This window comes from Pongo abelii, chromosome 11 (assembly GCF_028885655.2).
Source record: "Pongo abelii isolate AG06213 chromosome 11, NHGRI_mPonAbe1-v2.0_pri, whole genome shotgun sequence".
NCBI classification, from domain to species: Eukaryota; Metazoa; Chordata; class Mammalia; order Primates; family Hominidae; genus Pongo; species Pongo abelii.
This window is the reverse complement of record NC_071996.2, coordinates 71,879,075-71,893,980: the sequence shown is the minus strand read 5'-3', so window position 1 is coordinate 71,893,980 and position 14,906 is coordinate 71,879,075. Positions and strand designations below refer to the sequence as shown.

Genomic DNA, 14,906 nt, shown 5'->3' with positions numbered 1-14,906 from the left:
CCCAAGCTTTTTGGCACCAGGGACTGGTTTGATGGAAGACAGTTTTTCCATGGACAGCGGGGTGGTGGTGGGGAAGGGATGGTTTTGGGATGACACTGTTTCACCTGAGATCATCAGGCATTAGATTCTCATAAGGAATGCACAACCTAGATCCCTCTCATGTGCAGTTCACAACAGGGTTTGTGCTCCTATGGGAATCTAATGCAGCCACTCATCTGACGGGAGGCGGAGCTCAGGCAATAATGCTCACTCACCCACCTCTCACCTGCTGCTGTGTAGCCTGGTTCCTAGCAGGCCACGGACCAGTACCGGTTTGTAGCCCAGGGACTGGGGACCCCTCCCTCATGGAACCTGTTGGTAGTTTGCCATGCAAGTGGACCTGCTTTGGATCCTTCTGGGGCAGCTGGAGAGGCTGCAAGGTGAGACCCTTCTCTGCTAGCAGCCTCTTGCCTGCATCTACCAGCCTGCTCACTGGGCTCATGGTTGGGGTGAGGTTCTGGGGATTGAAGTGGAGCTCCAAGCTCTTTTCATGGTCAAAGTCTGTATGCTAGTTCAGGCTTTACCTACTCAGAGTGATCTTCACTTTTAACACAGTTATTGCCTGAGTAATCACCCTCATACTCATTTGATAGGCACTCTTTGGCTTGGCACTCAAAGCTCTTTTTTCTCCATCTTCTCAGCCTTATTGCCCACCACTCTCCAAGAGGTCACCACTGCTTGGGTCATACTTATTAGACCCTCACCCATGCTAAGCTTCTGTCAAGTTTTTGTTCTTTTTTTTCTTAGAGACAGGTTTCATCATGTTGGCCAGGCAGGTCTTGAACTCCTGGCCTCAAGTGATCTGCCCGGCATGGCCTCCCAAAGTGCTGGGATTACAGGCGTGAGTGATCACGCCTGGCCTGTCAAGTTGTTTTGATCCTACACACAAAGCCTGGTCTCCCTCTTCACCTCCCCAAATCCTGCTCATTCACAAAGACCCAGTGTAGTCTTATAATTCTTTGTGAAGACTTCTCTGATGACACCACCCTGCAGTGTTATTTTTTTTCCCCAAGGCCAGTTGGTTTTTATTATCTCCATTGCTTATTTGGAACCAAATTGTCTGTTGTCAGAGGCACAGCTTTGGAATCAGACTGCCTCAGTGTAAATCTGTGCTCCACTACCTACTAGCTGTGAGATTTGTTCAAGCCTCATTGTCCTCATCTATGAAATGGGGCTGTTGATACCATCTCACAAAGCTGTTGTGAGGATAAGTAAGGTAATGCATGGGAAACACTTAAAATATTGCTGGCAAGTTCTGGGTGAACCAATGCTGTCATTTGCTTTGCAGGACATGAAATGGTGAAATAAGTACAGGCTGTGGAGTCACACAGGTCCTGGGGCTAAATCAGACTTTGACATTTTCTACCTTTGTGGCCCTTGGGGGAGTTGGTTAATGTCACTGAGGCTCAGGCTCCCCTTCTATTAAATAAGTATAAATCTCACATCATACAGTTCTGAGAGGATCCCGTGGATGCGTATAAAGCTTTATATATTGTCTAACACATGGTAGGTACTCAGTAAACAATATCAGCTGTTGTTATTGCATGGATATTTAATTTATAACATATAAATCATTTTTGCCCCCAATAAACTTATAGGCTCTGTCAAAAAAGGGCCATATCTTATTTTTCTTTTTTCTTCCACTGATCCTAGGACAATTGCACATAGTAGTTATGAATTTATTTGTGGCTTTAGTGAATCTGGCATCATATTCTTTTGGTCCTTATTTATTCATTCATTTATTTTTGCACTTAAATGATGTGTCTACATGATAATGCATCAACTTACACTGTAGGTTTTGTCCCCAAATCTTTGACTTCTTGAAATGTCCTTATAGTATTGTTATAGTATTGTTTTGCTCTAAGAAAACATCAGGGCTCTGAAACAATAATTGGGACAAAGCAGTCTATTCAGTGGTTTGTAAACTGGGTTTAAAAAAAACCAAAAGAATTCCTGCCACCTATTTGGTGATCTGTAAGGAAAACCAGACAGTTAAAATGTTGCACAGAAAGAGACTAGTGGGTTGGTTTGCTGTTCCTGTCTTGTTTCAGTTTCATTAACTGAATCCTTGACTATTCTATCAATTTGACACTAGACAGGGTAGGGTGCTCCATATAATTTGTTACCCTTGGCTATCATTACTGTAGTGTAAAGTTTTGGAAATAAGCAGGTGACCCTAAATCTTCAAAAGGGGACTGACCTTGTTTATGTGGGCTAGGTATGGGAATTGTAGTGAACTGTCAGCCAACTTATGAATATCAGAAGTATGTCTATCAATACCAAAGGAATCAAAATTAAGTACAGAAAAAGTGAAGCAAAAATTATGGATAAGTTTAAGGAATTGCCTCTTAAATTTGTTTGTTTCTCTGAGTTCAGTGAAGGTGGAACTATTAAAATCTGATTTACTCATACACATTTTTAAAAAGAGGACTGTACCTCCTCAGGTAGACCAAGTGTTTGGAAGGACCAGCATGTGTTAAGAGGATCTAGTGGGGAAATAGGATTTGCCATAGAAATTACCTTACTCTGTTAACTTTGGACAATGTTCCATTGACTACCACTTGCCTTTGTCTTATAAGAAGAGAATTTATGGAAGGAGAAAGAAACTTACAAGGAAAGGGTAAAAGAATGAAACTGCTATTAATATGACTCAATTTTTTTTCTTTCTTTTTTTTTAAAAAAAATTCTAGATATTCCTCTTTTTTCAGGTTATTCCAGATTCCATTTTTCTTTCTATGGATTTAAGATGGTAAATTTCTATTTAAAGTCTCATTGTTTGCTCTGATAGCTTTCTATATCTCTGATATATAATGGTCTCAGCAGGCTGAGTTTTACAAAGAGAATTCTACACTTCCTGACGAACATGCATTAGCTATTCCATAAGCACCCGGTGCTGTGCCAGAGGCTGTAAATGACACAGAGGAATGTTCTCAATCCAGCGTTGTTCCTTGCTGTGGAAAACAAACAGGCAAATGACTTTTCTTCTCTGGGTGCTATCTGTTACTCTAATATCTTATCTTAACACATTCTTAGTCCAACACTTACCCAGGAAGCTTGGGATATGGCTACATATGAAGAAAGGATTACTCTTTTTTTTTTTTTTTTTTTTTTCCTAGATTTGGGCTCTTTATGAGGTTGGAAAACAAGTTTATTCCTATGTCTAATATAAATTTTACTACCGATATCAAAATGCTTAAATTTTTTTGCATTGCTTTCAATTGCTGCAATTTTTCCTAAGCCCAATAATTTTTTAATGCTATGTTAGTCACCAAGTAAACTACTCTTTTTCTCCAACTGAAGTATATGAGCATTATGGATTCTATGCCAGCCCAATAATGAACTCAATTAATGTTAATTGAGAGCAGCTTTGGGGGAAAAAATCAGATTTTTACATTCATTCTTGAGTTTAGTGGAATAAACTTTTTTTTGATGAAAGGGAACATAGAGTAGTGGTCAAGTAGCACAAATGCTGGAATCAGAACTGTCAGATTCAAATCCTTGCTATGCACATATTTGCTATTGGATGTTGGGCAAGTTACCGAATTGCTCTGTGCTTCGATTTATTTATTTGCAAAATATTCATAATAACAGCGTCTATTTCATAGGGTTATTATGAGGATTAAATGAGCTAATGTTGGCAGAGCACTTAGAATGGTGCGTGCCATTTAAGTGCTATATGAGTACTTCTTTTCATCTTCGCACCATCTATTCTGATTCATGGGACAGGCAGGGGCTAGTGCTGGAGAGATAGGGTGTTCATTTGGTTCTGATGGTTCCTTTGTGACGATTGCCTGGTTCTTAACAAAAGGTTTTTATTTCAATGCGGATTGTATTTTCCTCCTTTCCTCCTTGGTTTTTACTAGAGCGATTTTTTTTTTTTTTTTTAAATCAGGCAACCCCTAAACCAGAGAGGCTCCTGGAGAATGTTTTAAAGTTACATAAATGATTGTTTGCAAGATTGCTTCTTGGCTAAAACTGGATTGGTTGAATATGGCAGTTTTGAGACTATTTTCTGAACAAAGTTTTAAAGCTGGCTGTATGTAGATTTTATTTTTTCTCCCTGTGGGTGGCTCCAAAGTATGAAATCATTCTCTTAGCTTTTTTTTTTTTTTTTTTTAAAAAAAAAACTTCAAATAAATAACAAAATGTAGATAATATCTAGATAAAACTTTTGGAAGGCTTGTGAGTAAAGACTACTTATTTAAAACAAAACACTCGAAATAAAGTGCATATAGACTAATTGAAGTCAGGGCACCTGCAATTGTTATTAGACCTAATCTAGACCTTTTCACTAGTGGTTTATTTTTGGTTTATTTTTAAACAACACATATTCCCTTTATGAGAGAATGAGCTTCTGAGGCCAGTGAAGCATTTTGGCTGATTGCTGAGAGGTCACCCAGCAATGATAAAGTATCAGTTTGTTTTTTCTGGAGAGATATTTCCAAACAATAGTCATTTGGGAGTTATAAACAGGCGTTGAAGTTACTACTGAAAAGGTGAATTTGACAAATGAATTATAGATCTGTTGATAAATTGAGTAACTTGGATTTGATATATTAGATAATGAAGTGAGAAGATCAAGTGTGAAAATCACTACCTATAAAAATTACTTAATTGCAACATTTCCCCAGCAGTTTCATTTTTTACATGTGTGATTTTAAATAATTGACTTTGAAGTATTTTATAAAATGACTTTGGGGTCTCTATTTTGTGTTCTTTTCATGATGTGTTTAACTTGGTATTTTAGCTTGGCAAAAACAAACAAGTCCCCCCACCCCACTCCTCAAAAATGGGACTTGTAATAAAAGTTGCTTAAGAAATAGCATTAATTATATATATTTTCAAAACAGGCAATATATATTGTTCTGATAATTTCCTCCTAAATACTCAGTCTCTAAGTTTATACTTTTCTTTTCTCCATAGCAATGTGAAACTGTCTGTAAGAGGACTGTTCTTTATGATTGTTATAATTTTTCAACCAGAAGATACTACCTTTACAACCTCAGATACTAAGGGAGACAAATGTACTGAACTTAGAAATGTATTATGTTGGATTACTAACAATAGACCTAATTGATGAAAGTGATTTAATATATGTTGTGTTAATAGCTAAACCTCCAAAGCCCCTAATCTCCCATGGAAATATTGCTTTGTAGAACAAAATCCAATGAGAAGTTCTGGGATTCCAGAGTGAATTTGTACATTCCTTAGGGGCATTTTTGCAAGGGAGGTTGTTGTGTTTTAAAGGTAGTTGATAAGAGACCTGCACCACCAACCCCAGACCTGCACCACCAACCACCATCATGCATTAGTCTATAGAAGGTATTTGGGTGTACGTACTCCTGTACCACTCGGTACCACCATTTAGCCAAGCAAAGTTTCTGACCATTTGCAGCATACATTATAAATCAGGATGTCACTACCAGACAATCAGATTTGAACATTCCATGAACAAAGTAGCCTATATACCCTAGAAATAGATCACTTAACTATGTTTATGTCACGCTGTTGATATGCCTGCATTTACACAAATCAGGATAGCACATTGCTTATTTATTTTAGGAGTAGGTAACTGATCTGTATATTTACCTAATTTCGGTTAATTAGCCAAAACTTGAAATGGGTAATTTAGCATGATTGCTTAAATACATGGGGAAGATATAATTATTCTTCCAACTGCAAAAATTGCTCCTTTATCCTGTGGGTTTGTGAAAGAATAAAATAATTTTGAGTCTTCTCTAAGTGGGGCTGGTAGTGGCTGCTTTCTTTGAAAAATTTTTCTATGTGGCGCATAATGCTTGGGAAGGTCACTGGCCAGGTATTTGGGGAACTTTGTCCCTTGGGGAGACCTAGGAAAATCACAGGATATATTAGTTCAGTGAAGTGAGCTTGTTTAAGTTATATTGTCCTTCCAGTATCATTAGGGACTATCACTGCCACTTGGGGTGTCAACTTTTGGTGTCAAGTTTGTATACTCTTGTTGGCTGCAGAGATTTTGTTTTGTTTTGTTTTTGGCTCTTTGGTTTAAAAAATTTGTTTGCAGAGATGAGCTTATAGATCTGGCAAGTTATAATTTAATTTTTAAAAATTAAGACAAAATATTAGTCTGAATCTAAGAATGAAAGGCCATAACTTGCTGTATATGATTTAGTAATAAAAAAATCACTTAAAAAATAAGGTAAGGACTCAAAAAAGTATAGTCAAGCAAATGCAAAGTTACTCACGATGTTATCAATCAGAGATAACCACTGTTAACATTCTGGTCTTTTTTATGCTTTTTTTTTTTTTTTTTTTTGCATATGTAACTCTGTTATCAGTAAAAATTTACGTCCTTGTTTTTGTTACATTAAATTATAAGTATTTCTCTAAGTACTTAGAATTTCTCCATAACCATTTTATAAGTTACTAATATGTCAATATAGAGATTAAAAAAATTTAATCCTTTTATTGTTGGACATTTAGGAGGTTTGCAACTTCCTTTGTTATAAATAATGTTGTGATGAAAATCTTTATACATAAATCTGTCTCCTTCTTCGATTAGTTCCTTAGGAAAAAAATCCTTGAAGTAAAAGTACTAAATTAAAGATCAAGTATTTTTAAAAAGCAAGATACATGTTGTCAAACTGCTTTCCCAATGAGTTCCATCAAGGTACACACTAATCAACTGTGTATGAAAATCACTTTCCTCCCACGGATGTTCAAATAAATATTTTTATATTGTCATTGGGAGAATGTTTTCCTAATTTTCTAATTTGTATTTCTTTGATTATCTAACTAGTTGAATAATTTTTCATTTTATCAAAAATTTATGTTTCTTCAGTTATATATCTGCATGGCATAAGTTTTAAAAATTTCTGTCTATTATTGCAGAATGTGACAGTGCGCATTTTCGCTGTGGAAGTGGGCATTGCATCCCTGCAGACTGGAGGTGTGATGGGACCAAAGACTGTTCAGATGACGCGGATGAAATTGGCTGCGGTAAGTGAGGAGGGGCCAGGCTAAGTTCTATTTTGAGTAACATAAGTGCTTCGTGATGATTTCAGCTGTAACAAAGAGAAGAGCTATGTCTTTTAGTGACAGAGCCAGGGCTGGGCCCAAGTCTTTTGAGATCTGTGTGGTTGAATAGAGAACTGATGGCATTAACAATAATTTCACTCCCTTCTGAGGTAGGAGTTCAATTCACATTGATGATAGAACATCAGTTTCTATCTCACTCTTATCCCTTGACCACAACTTTGATATGGAAACATATCTGGGTGCAGTTTTCCGGAGTCTGTAAGTGATTATTTCTGATATTCACTCTGTGAATTTTGTGTACCCACAAGAACAAACAAAAAATAATGTTATCTGAACTACTGTGATTTGTAAGTCAAAGAGGAGTCCATTTTTATGCAAAGGATGTAGAATAACTTGTGTGAATTACCATAAAGAAATCACAGAATTGGTTAGTGTGATTTATGTTTTTAAAAAATTCTAGTTTTAAAAAATTTAAAAAATACGATAATGTAATAAACCTCAAATCTAATTAATTATAAAATGACTTTCACATTCATTTTGTCATTTAGTTTTCTCACTAATCTTCTGAGGTTGGTTTCAGATTAGTAAATTGAGACTTGGAGAAGTTAAGTCATTTATTAAAGTTCTTACAGTTGGTAAGTCTATGCACAGATCCCATTGCTCTTCCCAACTTCCCATAGGTGATCAATCATACATCTGCAATTTCCTTCATCCCAGCAGGTGAACTAATGAGGGTTATCTTTCAAAAATCAGGAAAGCAGGTGAAAAATTTTTGTTTTGAATTGTTGGCCATCTTATGGCATACCATAGCAGTCAAACTTTGGTGTGTCATTTAGATGACAACGCATTTGAAAATGGGAGGAAGGGTAAGGATGGGGTTCTGTACAGTGCTACTCAAACGCTCATGCACAAATAGATCACCTGGGAGCTCATTAAAGTGCAAATTTGGATTCCATATTTTGAGGTGGGACCTGAGCTTCTGCGTTTCTATAAACTTCCTGCTGATGTTGATGCTGCTAGTTTGTGGACTGCACTTTGAACAAGGGACTAAACTATATTTGTAGAGACACAATCATGTGCTAACTATTTGCCTCCTCTGGGCTTACTGAGTTCAGTTTGATTAAACAATAAAAGCAAAAAGGCAAGCGCAGTGTATCTGGGGTAAAGGAATAAGTGAACAGCTATGCCGACAACTCTTCAGAGATCGTTACCTGTATTATATTTTATTGACCTGTAAAAATAATAACAATAACAACAATACCAATGACGATAGTGACAGCAAGTAACATTACATGGCGCTTTCACATACATTATTTAACTTATTTTTCACAACAAACCGTGAGATGAGTATAATCCCCATTTTATGATGCACACATTGAGGTTCAGAGAACCTGCCAAAGATCTTAAAGGAAGTAAATCATGGAAATAATAATTATTTGATTCTGGGTTTTCTTTCCCAAATCTCATGAATTTTCCAGTTCATCATGATACTTTACTATTAGTTATTATGAAACAAATAGTTTAACAGTAACTCACAGTTAATGTTTACTTGAATGAAGCTTTTAATCTAACACCTTTACCATAATTTGTGTGTATGTGTGCTGTTTGTTTTATTCTCTGTGTTTTTAAGTTGCTTTGGTTCATGAGTTTGTTGTGATGCTGTTGCTGAGCTTATTTGACGGTGAACTCTGATTGGTGTCCACAGACTCTAGTATAAGGGTTGTTTACTATTTGCCTTCAAATAAATTGAGCAGGAGTTGACATGATACGCTCTTCTGGAACAAGCATTGCTTGCTAGTATAATGGGGAGGATGATTGCCATAATGAGTCCTCTTGGTTTGTTTTAGCTGTTGTGACCTGCCAGCAGGGCTATTTCAAGTGCCAGAGTGAGGGACAATGCATCCCCAACTCCTGGGTGTGTGACCAAGATCAAGACTGTGATGATGGCTCAGATGAACGTCAAGATTGCTGTAAGTGTTTGGAGAGGAATCTTGCTTTGGCTTTGTGGACATCTAAAACCCAACCTGTCGCAAAGAGGTTACACACAATGGGATGATTTTTTATCAATGTGGAGCAGGGCCTTAAATCATAAAAGAACCTATGCCAGCAATCTCATTCAGCGGTTGGATGATATTGAAAGTATGGATGTACTGAAGAATTATGAATATACCCCAGCAATTCAGAAATGAGATAGGTTCCCAGTCTTTAATTTTGATTATGTTATGCTCAAGAAAGAAACCAAATATTTATTGGAGTGTATAGCTGGGTGTCTTCATGTGTGTGGTTGACAGCTGAATGAGTCCTTTGGCTCTGTGGCATACTTTGTATTCAAACCTTCCACCCCTTCTGCCCCAATATTAAATTCTCTTCTTTTTGACTGAGTGGAAGTAGGTAGATCTGTTGGAGGGCTTCTTGGTGGTTACTTCAGTGACTGCTGCCACAGCCACCATAGGGAGAGTTGGAACAAGAAAGAAAATAGTAGCGATGAAGCGGATCTTGGCAACTGCGGCATCCCTGGACGTTGAGGGGGTTTGGTTCAGTAACCTGGAAAAAACCTTTAAATTCTAATTTCTTTGGAATCAAACTGGAAAAGACTGTTTTAATAGGTCTAACAATAATTTTATTTTATTTATTTTTATTTTATTATTATTTTTAGAGTCAGGGTCTCACTCTCTCATCCAGGCTGGAGTGCAGTGGTGTGATCACAGCTCACTGCAGCCTCAAACACCTGGGCTCACGCAATCTTCCCGCTTCAGCCTCCTGAGTAGCTGGGACTATAGGTGTGCACCACCATGCCCAGCTAATTTTTAAATTTTTTGTAGAGACACGATCTTGTTACGTTGCCCAGGCTGGTCTGGAATCCTGGGCTAAAGTGATCCTCCTGCCTTGGCCTCCCAAAATGTTGGGATTATAGGCATGACCCCCCATGCCTGGCCTGAAAATAATTTCAGATGAGAGTAATATTGGGTAAATATAAGATGGCGACCTATGAGCAATTTGTCTATCATATGTATCATTCCATTCCTTTCTCTATTAAGGATATTTGTATAATTTAAAATCATTCTTATATCATTGTGGATGTTTTTGGCTGCAAGGAAAAAAAACACAACTCACAAAAGTTAAACAAAAAGGGGATTTATTATCTCACATAATAAGAAGCTTAACTGTAGGGTTGTTCCAGGGTTGATTAATTCCCAGCTCAGAAATATTATCCAGTTTTTCCTCACTTTTTTGCTTTGCCATATTTATCCTATTGGCCTTTCTTGATTGCATAAAAGCTGCTCAAGTCTCAAAATTTGCATCCTGAAGGCCTGACATTCTCTCAGGCAGAGAGGAGGTTCTTAATAGATAGATACTAAATGCATAAATGATGGGTTGTTCATCTTTAGGCTATATAGTTTTGAGTCTGTTTTCCCTTACTCCTCTCACAGAGTGGGAAGAAAGCTGAGCTTTATTTTGCGATTCAATGTGTGGTGGATGACCCTTTGCTAATAATAATACTTTACAGAGGCGATTGGAACTACTAAGGGCAACTGCTTGGGAAAAGAGACTGGAGATAAGTTTATAGCAATCATTTAAAAACAATATTGCGTATCATTTTAAATGACTATAGATTTCATAAGGCAATTCTCCCATTTTTAATGATATAAAAATTCTCCATTAGATATCTTTTAACCACAAACAAAACATGCCGCCTCTGTGTTCCCTAAAGTTACCAGATAACTCCTGATTGCCAATGGGCAATTTTCCTTCCTTGTCACACTGGATGGGCGTTTCGATTGCACTTGACTCTGGAGACCATTCCTCCTTCTTGACACCCCTCCCTTGGCTGCCATGACTCCCAGCAGTCCTGGCTCTCTTTTGAGCTGCTTTGGTCATTCCATTTTATTTTCCTCTTCTACTCAGCCCTTGAGTATTTGTGTTGCTCAGAGCCCTGCCCTGAGCAGCTTTTCTCATTCTAGACACTCTCAGGATAGTTTCACCATTCTCATGATTTTAGTGATCCTTTGTGGCCTGATGAGACTTAAATCTGTGTTTACAACCCAGATTTTTGCCCACACTTGAGTCTTGTATACTCAACTACCTTTGGACCTCTGCAAGGTGCCTTGAACTCAAGGTGTCCCAACTGAAAATAATCATCTTCCCTCCTGAACTGGATTTTCCTTCTATATTTGCTAGTCTACATATTTTATCTTTATTGATAGAAATAGCATTTAACCCACTATGAGGCACTGGCAGAAAATACAAAATCAGTCTTAAACTATTGGAAATAGGCAGATGGAGGCTCTCTTACTTGTTGAATTTGTGAAACATATTTCATAATGAAAGTATTTTATTAGATGAAGAAGAAAGATCGCTGTAACTGACATGAAAGATATAATCAATTAACATGAAAAGGCTATCACAATCCCCTAGGCACCCACGCTAGAAACTTGGAAGTTATTCTTGATTCCTTCCTCTTTTTCACTGCCCACATTGAATCACCAACTCCTGCCTAATTTGCCTCATAAATATTTCTAAAGTTAATCTCTTCATTTCTCTCTGTCTTTTATTTTTTATTTTTTGGCAAGGACAGATTTTTTTTTTTTTTTTTTTTTTGAGACAAGGTCTTGCTCTGTTGCCCAGGCTGGAGTGCAGTGGCGCAATCGTGGCTCACTGTAGCCTTGACCTCCTGGGCTCAAATAGTCCTCCCACTTCTCAGCCTCCTGAGTAGCTGGGACTACAGGTGCATGGTACCATACCTGGCTAATTTTGTTTTTTTTTTTTTTTTTTTAGAGATGGGGTTTTCCCATGTTGCCCAGGCTGGTCTCCAACTCCTGGCATGAAGTGATTCACCCACCTTGGCCTCCCAAGTGTTGGAATGATAGGTGTGAGCCACCATGTCTGACCCATCTCTTTATTTCTGCTCCCACTGCCAACATCTCTCATTTGGGTGTCGGCAGTAGTCTCTGGGTTGGCCTCCCTGCCTCCAGTCCTGTGAATCCTTAGATTCTCTCTGACACTGATGCTGATCTAACTAAGATTCTTTGGTAGCTCTCCATTAATTCCAGGAGAAAGTTCCAATTCCCTAACACGGTTTACAGTGGCTTCCAAGATGTGACTGGTGCTTATTTTCCTATGTCTATCATTTGCTATTTTTGCCTTGAAGTGGCCACTTGGGCATAGCAGTGCTTTCAGTTCCTGTGGGTGTGCCATGCTGTGTCCTAGCCTTTTGTCTCCGTGCAAGCTGCCTGAATGCTGAATGCTCGGTACTAGACAGTCCTTCTTTGCTTTTGGCCTACCTGACTGCTGCTTCTTTAAGACCCAGGGAGGTGTCACTTTTTCAAGGAAACTGTCCCCATCCATGCTGCCATCCCAGAGTGAATTAAGTTCCTGGATTGATGGTTCTATCACCCCTGTGTGCCTATAATCCACTTTCATAACTGTTTTCTAATTACTCCTTAAAGTGTCCCCTAGAAGACTATGAGCTTCTTGAGGGTAGGGATTGTGCCTTATTCATTTGCAGATCCCCATATTGCTATACTGTGTGGTACATTTTAGGCCCTCAACAGATGTTTGTGTAATTAATGAATAGATGAATCTCAGCATTAGATAGGTTGATGGAATTATATAATTTTAATTTGTTTTCTCTCTACATTTGAATGAGCTTTTAATTGCTTCTTCATAAGCCCTTTGAAAACCTAAGCACAAAATTTAGAATTATTTGGGCCTGATGTAAAGAAGAAAGCCAAGGTAATTGAAATAGTACTGATACCTGACCTAGTTTCTTTTCATATTGTGTTTGAGACAACTCATGACTTGCCTTCTCGGGAATAAAGTAAAGTTCTTTAATTTTATGTGAAAATTGGCAATATATACTTAAATAAATTATTTGGAAATTTAATGAGGAAGTATTAATCTCTTTAACCTTTTTCAGATAAAATTGTGCCTCTGCCATGGGCAGAATTCAGACACTTAAGTGCCTTCTGGAAAAATCTATCTATTCTGCCTTTATTAATAGAAGCAAAATTGGACCCACAGGTATAAGGTACTTAGAGAAAATATGAAATTATTTAGTGTTAGAAGTAGGCTGACTTGAAAAATTTTGTTTGCTGTTCCAGAATTATAAGACACCATTTTATTAATTAAACAGAAAGAAGGAACAAAATGACAAAGAAGATATAATCAATTAAGCATGGAGAAGGGTGTTAATTATGGTTTTATAATTATTATATCTTATCACATGATAATTTTTATGTTTGAATTTTCAAGTACCACCTTGAAAACTGTCACTGTCTACTCATCTTTTACATATTTTTTTTTTTAGAGACAGGGGTCTTGCTTTGCTGCCCAGGCTGGAGTGCAGTGGCATAATTATAGCTCACTCTAACTAAATAAAAAGAGAAGTTTTTTTGGCTCAAGTGATCCTCCTACGTCAGCCTTCCAAATAGCTAGGACTACAGCTACTTGGAAGTGAGCCACTGTGCCCAGCTAAATTTAATTTTTTTTTAAGATATAAGGATCTCACTATGTTGCCCAGGCTAGTCTTGAATTCCTGGCGTCAAGTGATCTTCTTGCCTCAATCTCCCATGGCTGGGATTAAAGGCACGAGCCACTGTGCCAGGTTTACTTGTCATTTGAAAAGGTTTTTCATGTTTAGTTTTGGTGGTACATTCCTTAACAGATCTAATTTTATCAGAAAACCAAGTTTTGCTGGACCTAAATATCTATACTATATATAAGTATAAGAAGCTCTGTAGGCTGGGAGCCTTGGATCCCTGACAGTTTTGCAGAACACTGATACCTATGGACTCTAAAATGGACGTCCTTTATAGATACCCACGGACCACTAATGGACAAAAACATGAATCAATATGTATTGTGGCATTCAAATCCTCGCGCTTTGGGAGAGGAGGGAGGTTCCAAGATGGCCGAATAGGAACAGCTCCAGTCTACAGTTCCCAGTGTGAGCAACATAGAAAATGGGTGATTTCTGCATTTCCAACTGAGATTTGAAGAGAGTGGTGGATCTCCCAGCACAGAGTTTGAGATCTGAGAACAGACAGACTGCCTCCTCAAGTGGGTCCCTGACCCCCAAGTAGCCTAACTGGGAGACACCTCCCAGGAGGGACCAACTGACACCTCATACAGCCGGGTGCCCCTCTGAGATGAAGCTTCCAGAGGAACGATCAGGCAGCAACATTTGCTGTTCGGCAATATTTGCGGTTCTGCAGCCTCCACTGATTATACCCAGGCAAACAGGGTCTGGAGTGGACCTCCAGCAAACACCAACAGACCTGCATATGAGGGTCCTGACTGTTAGAAGGAAAACTAACAAACAGAAGGGCATCTACACCAAAACCCCATCTGTACATCACCATCATCAAAAACCAAAGGTAGATAAAATCACAAAGATGGGGAGAAACCAGAGCAGAAAAGCTGGAAATTCTAAAAATCAGAGTACCTCTTCTCCTTCAAAGGAACGCAGCTCCTCACCAGCAACAGAACAAAGCTGGATGGAGAGTGACTTTGACGAGTTGAGAGAAGAAGGCTTCAGACGATTGGTAATAACAAACTTCCCCAAGCTAAAGGAGGATGTTCAAACCCATCGCAAAGAAGCTAAAAATCTTGAAAAAAGATTAGACGAATGGCTAACTAGAATAACCAGCATAGAGAAGAACTTAAATGACCTGATGGAGCTGAAAACCATGGCACGAGAACTACATGACACATGCAAAAGCTTCAATAGCCGATTTGATCAACTGGAAAAAAGGGTATCAGTGATTGAAGATCAAATGAATGAAATGAAGTGAGAAGAGCAGTTTAGAGAAAAAAGAGTAAAAAGAAATGAACAAAGCCTCCAAGAAATA

The 14,906-nt window shown here is 38.1% G+C and overlaps 1 protein-coding gene across 2 annotated transcripts in view; it reads left to right on the top strand.

Annotated features, from left to right (window-relative positions):
• LRP2 (LDL receptor related protein 2) overlaps positions 1-14,906 on the top strand; it is a 232,305-nt gene that overhangs the window by 32,719 nt on the left and 184,680 nt on the right. For both annotated transcript variants that reach the window (XM_024243330.3, XM_054549456.2), the window contains exons 2-3: positions 6,910-7,017; positions 8,904-9,026. In XM_024243330.3, the coding sequence (XP_024099098.3) occupies positions 6,910-7,017; positions 8,904-9,026 (231 nt within the window). The remainder of the gene's footprint in view (positions 1-6,909; positions 7,018-8,903; positions 9,027-14,906) is intronic.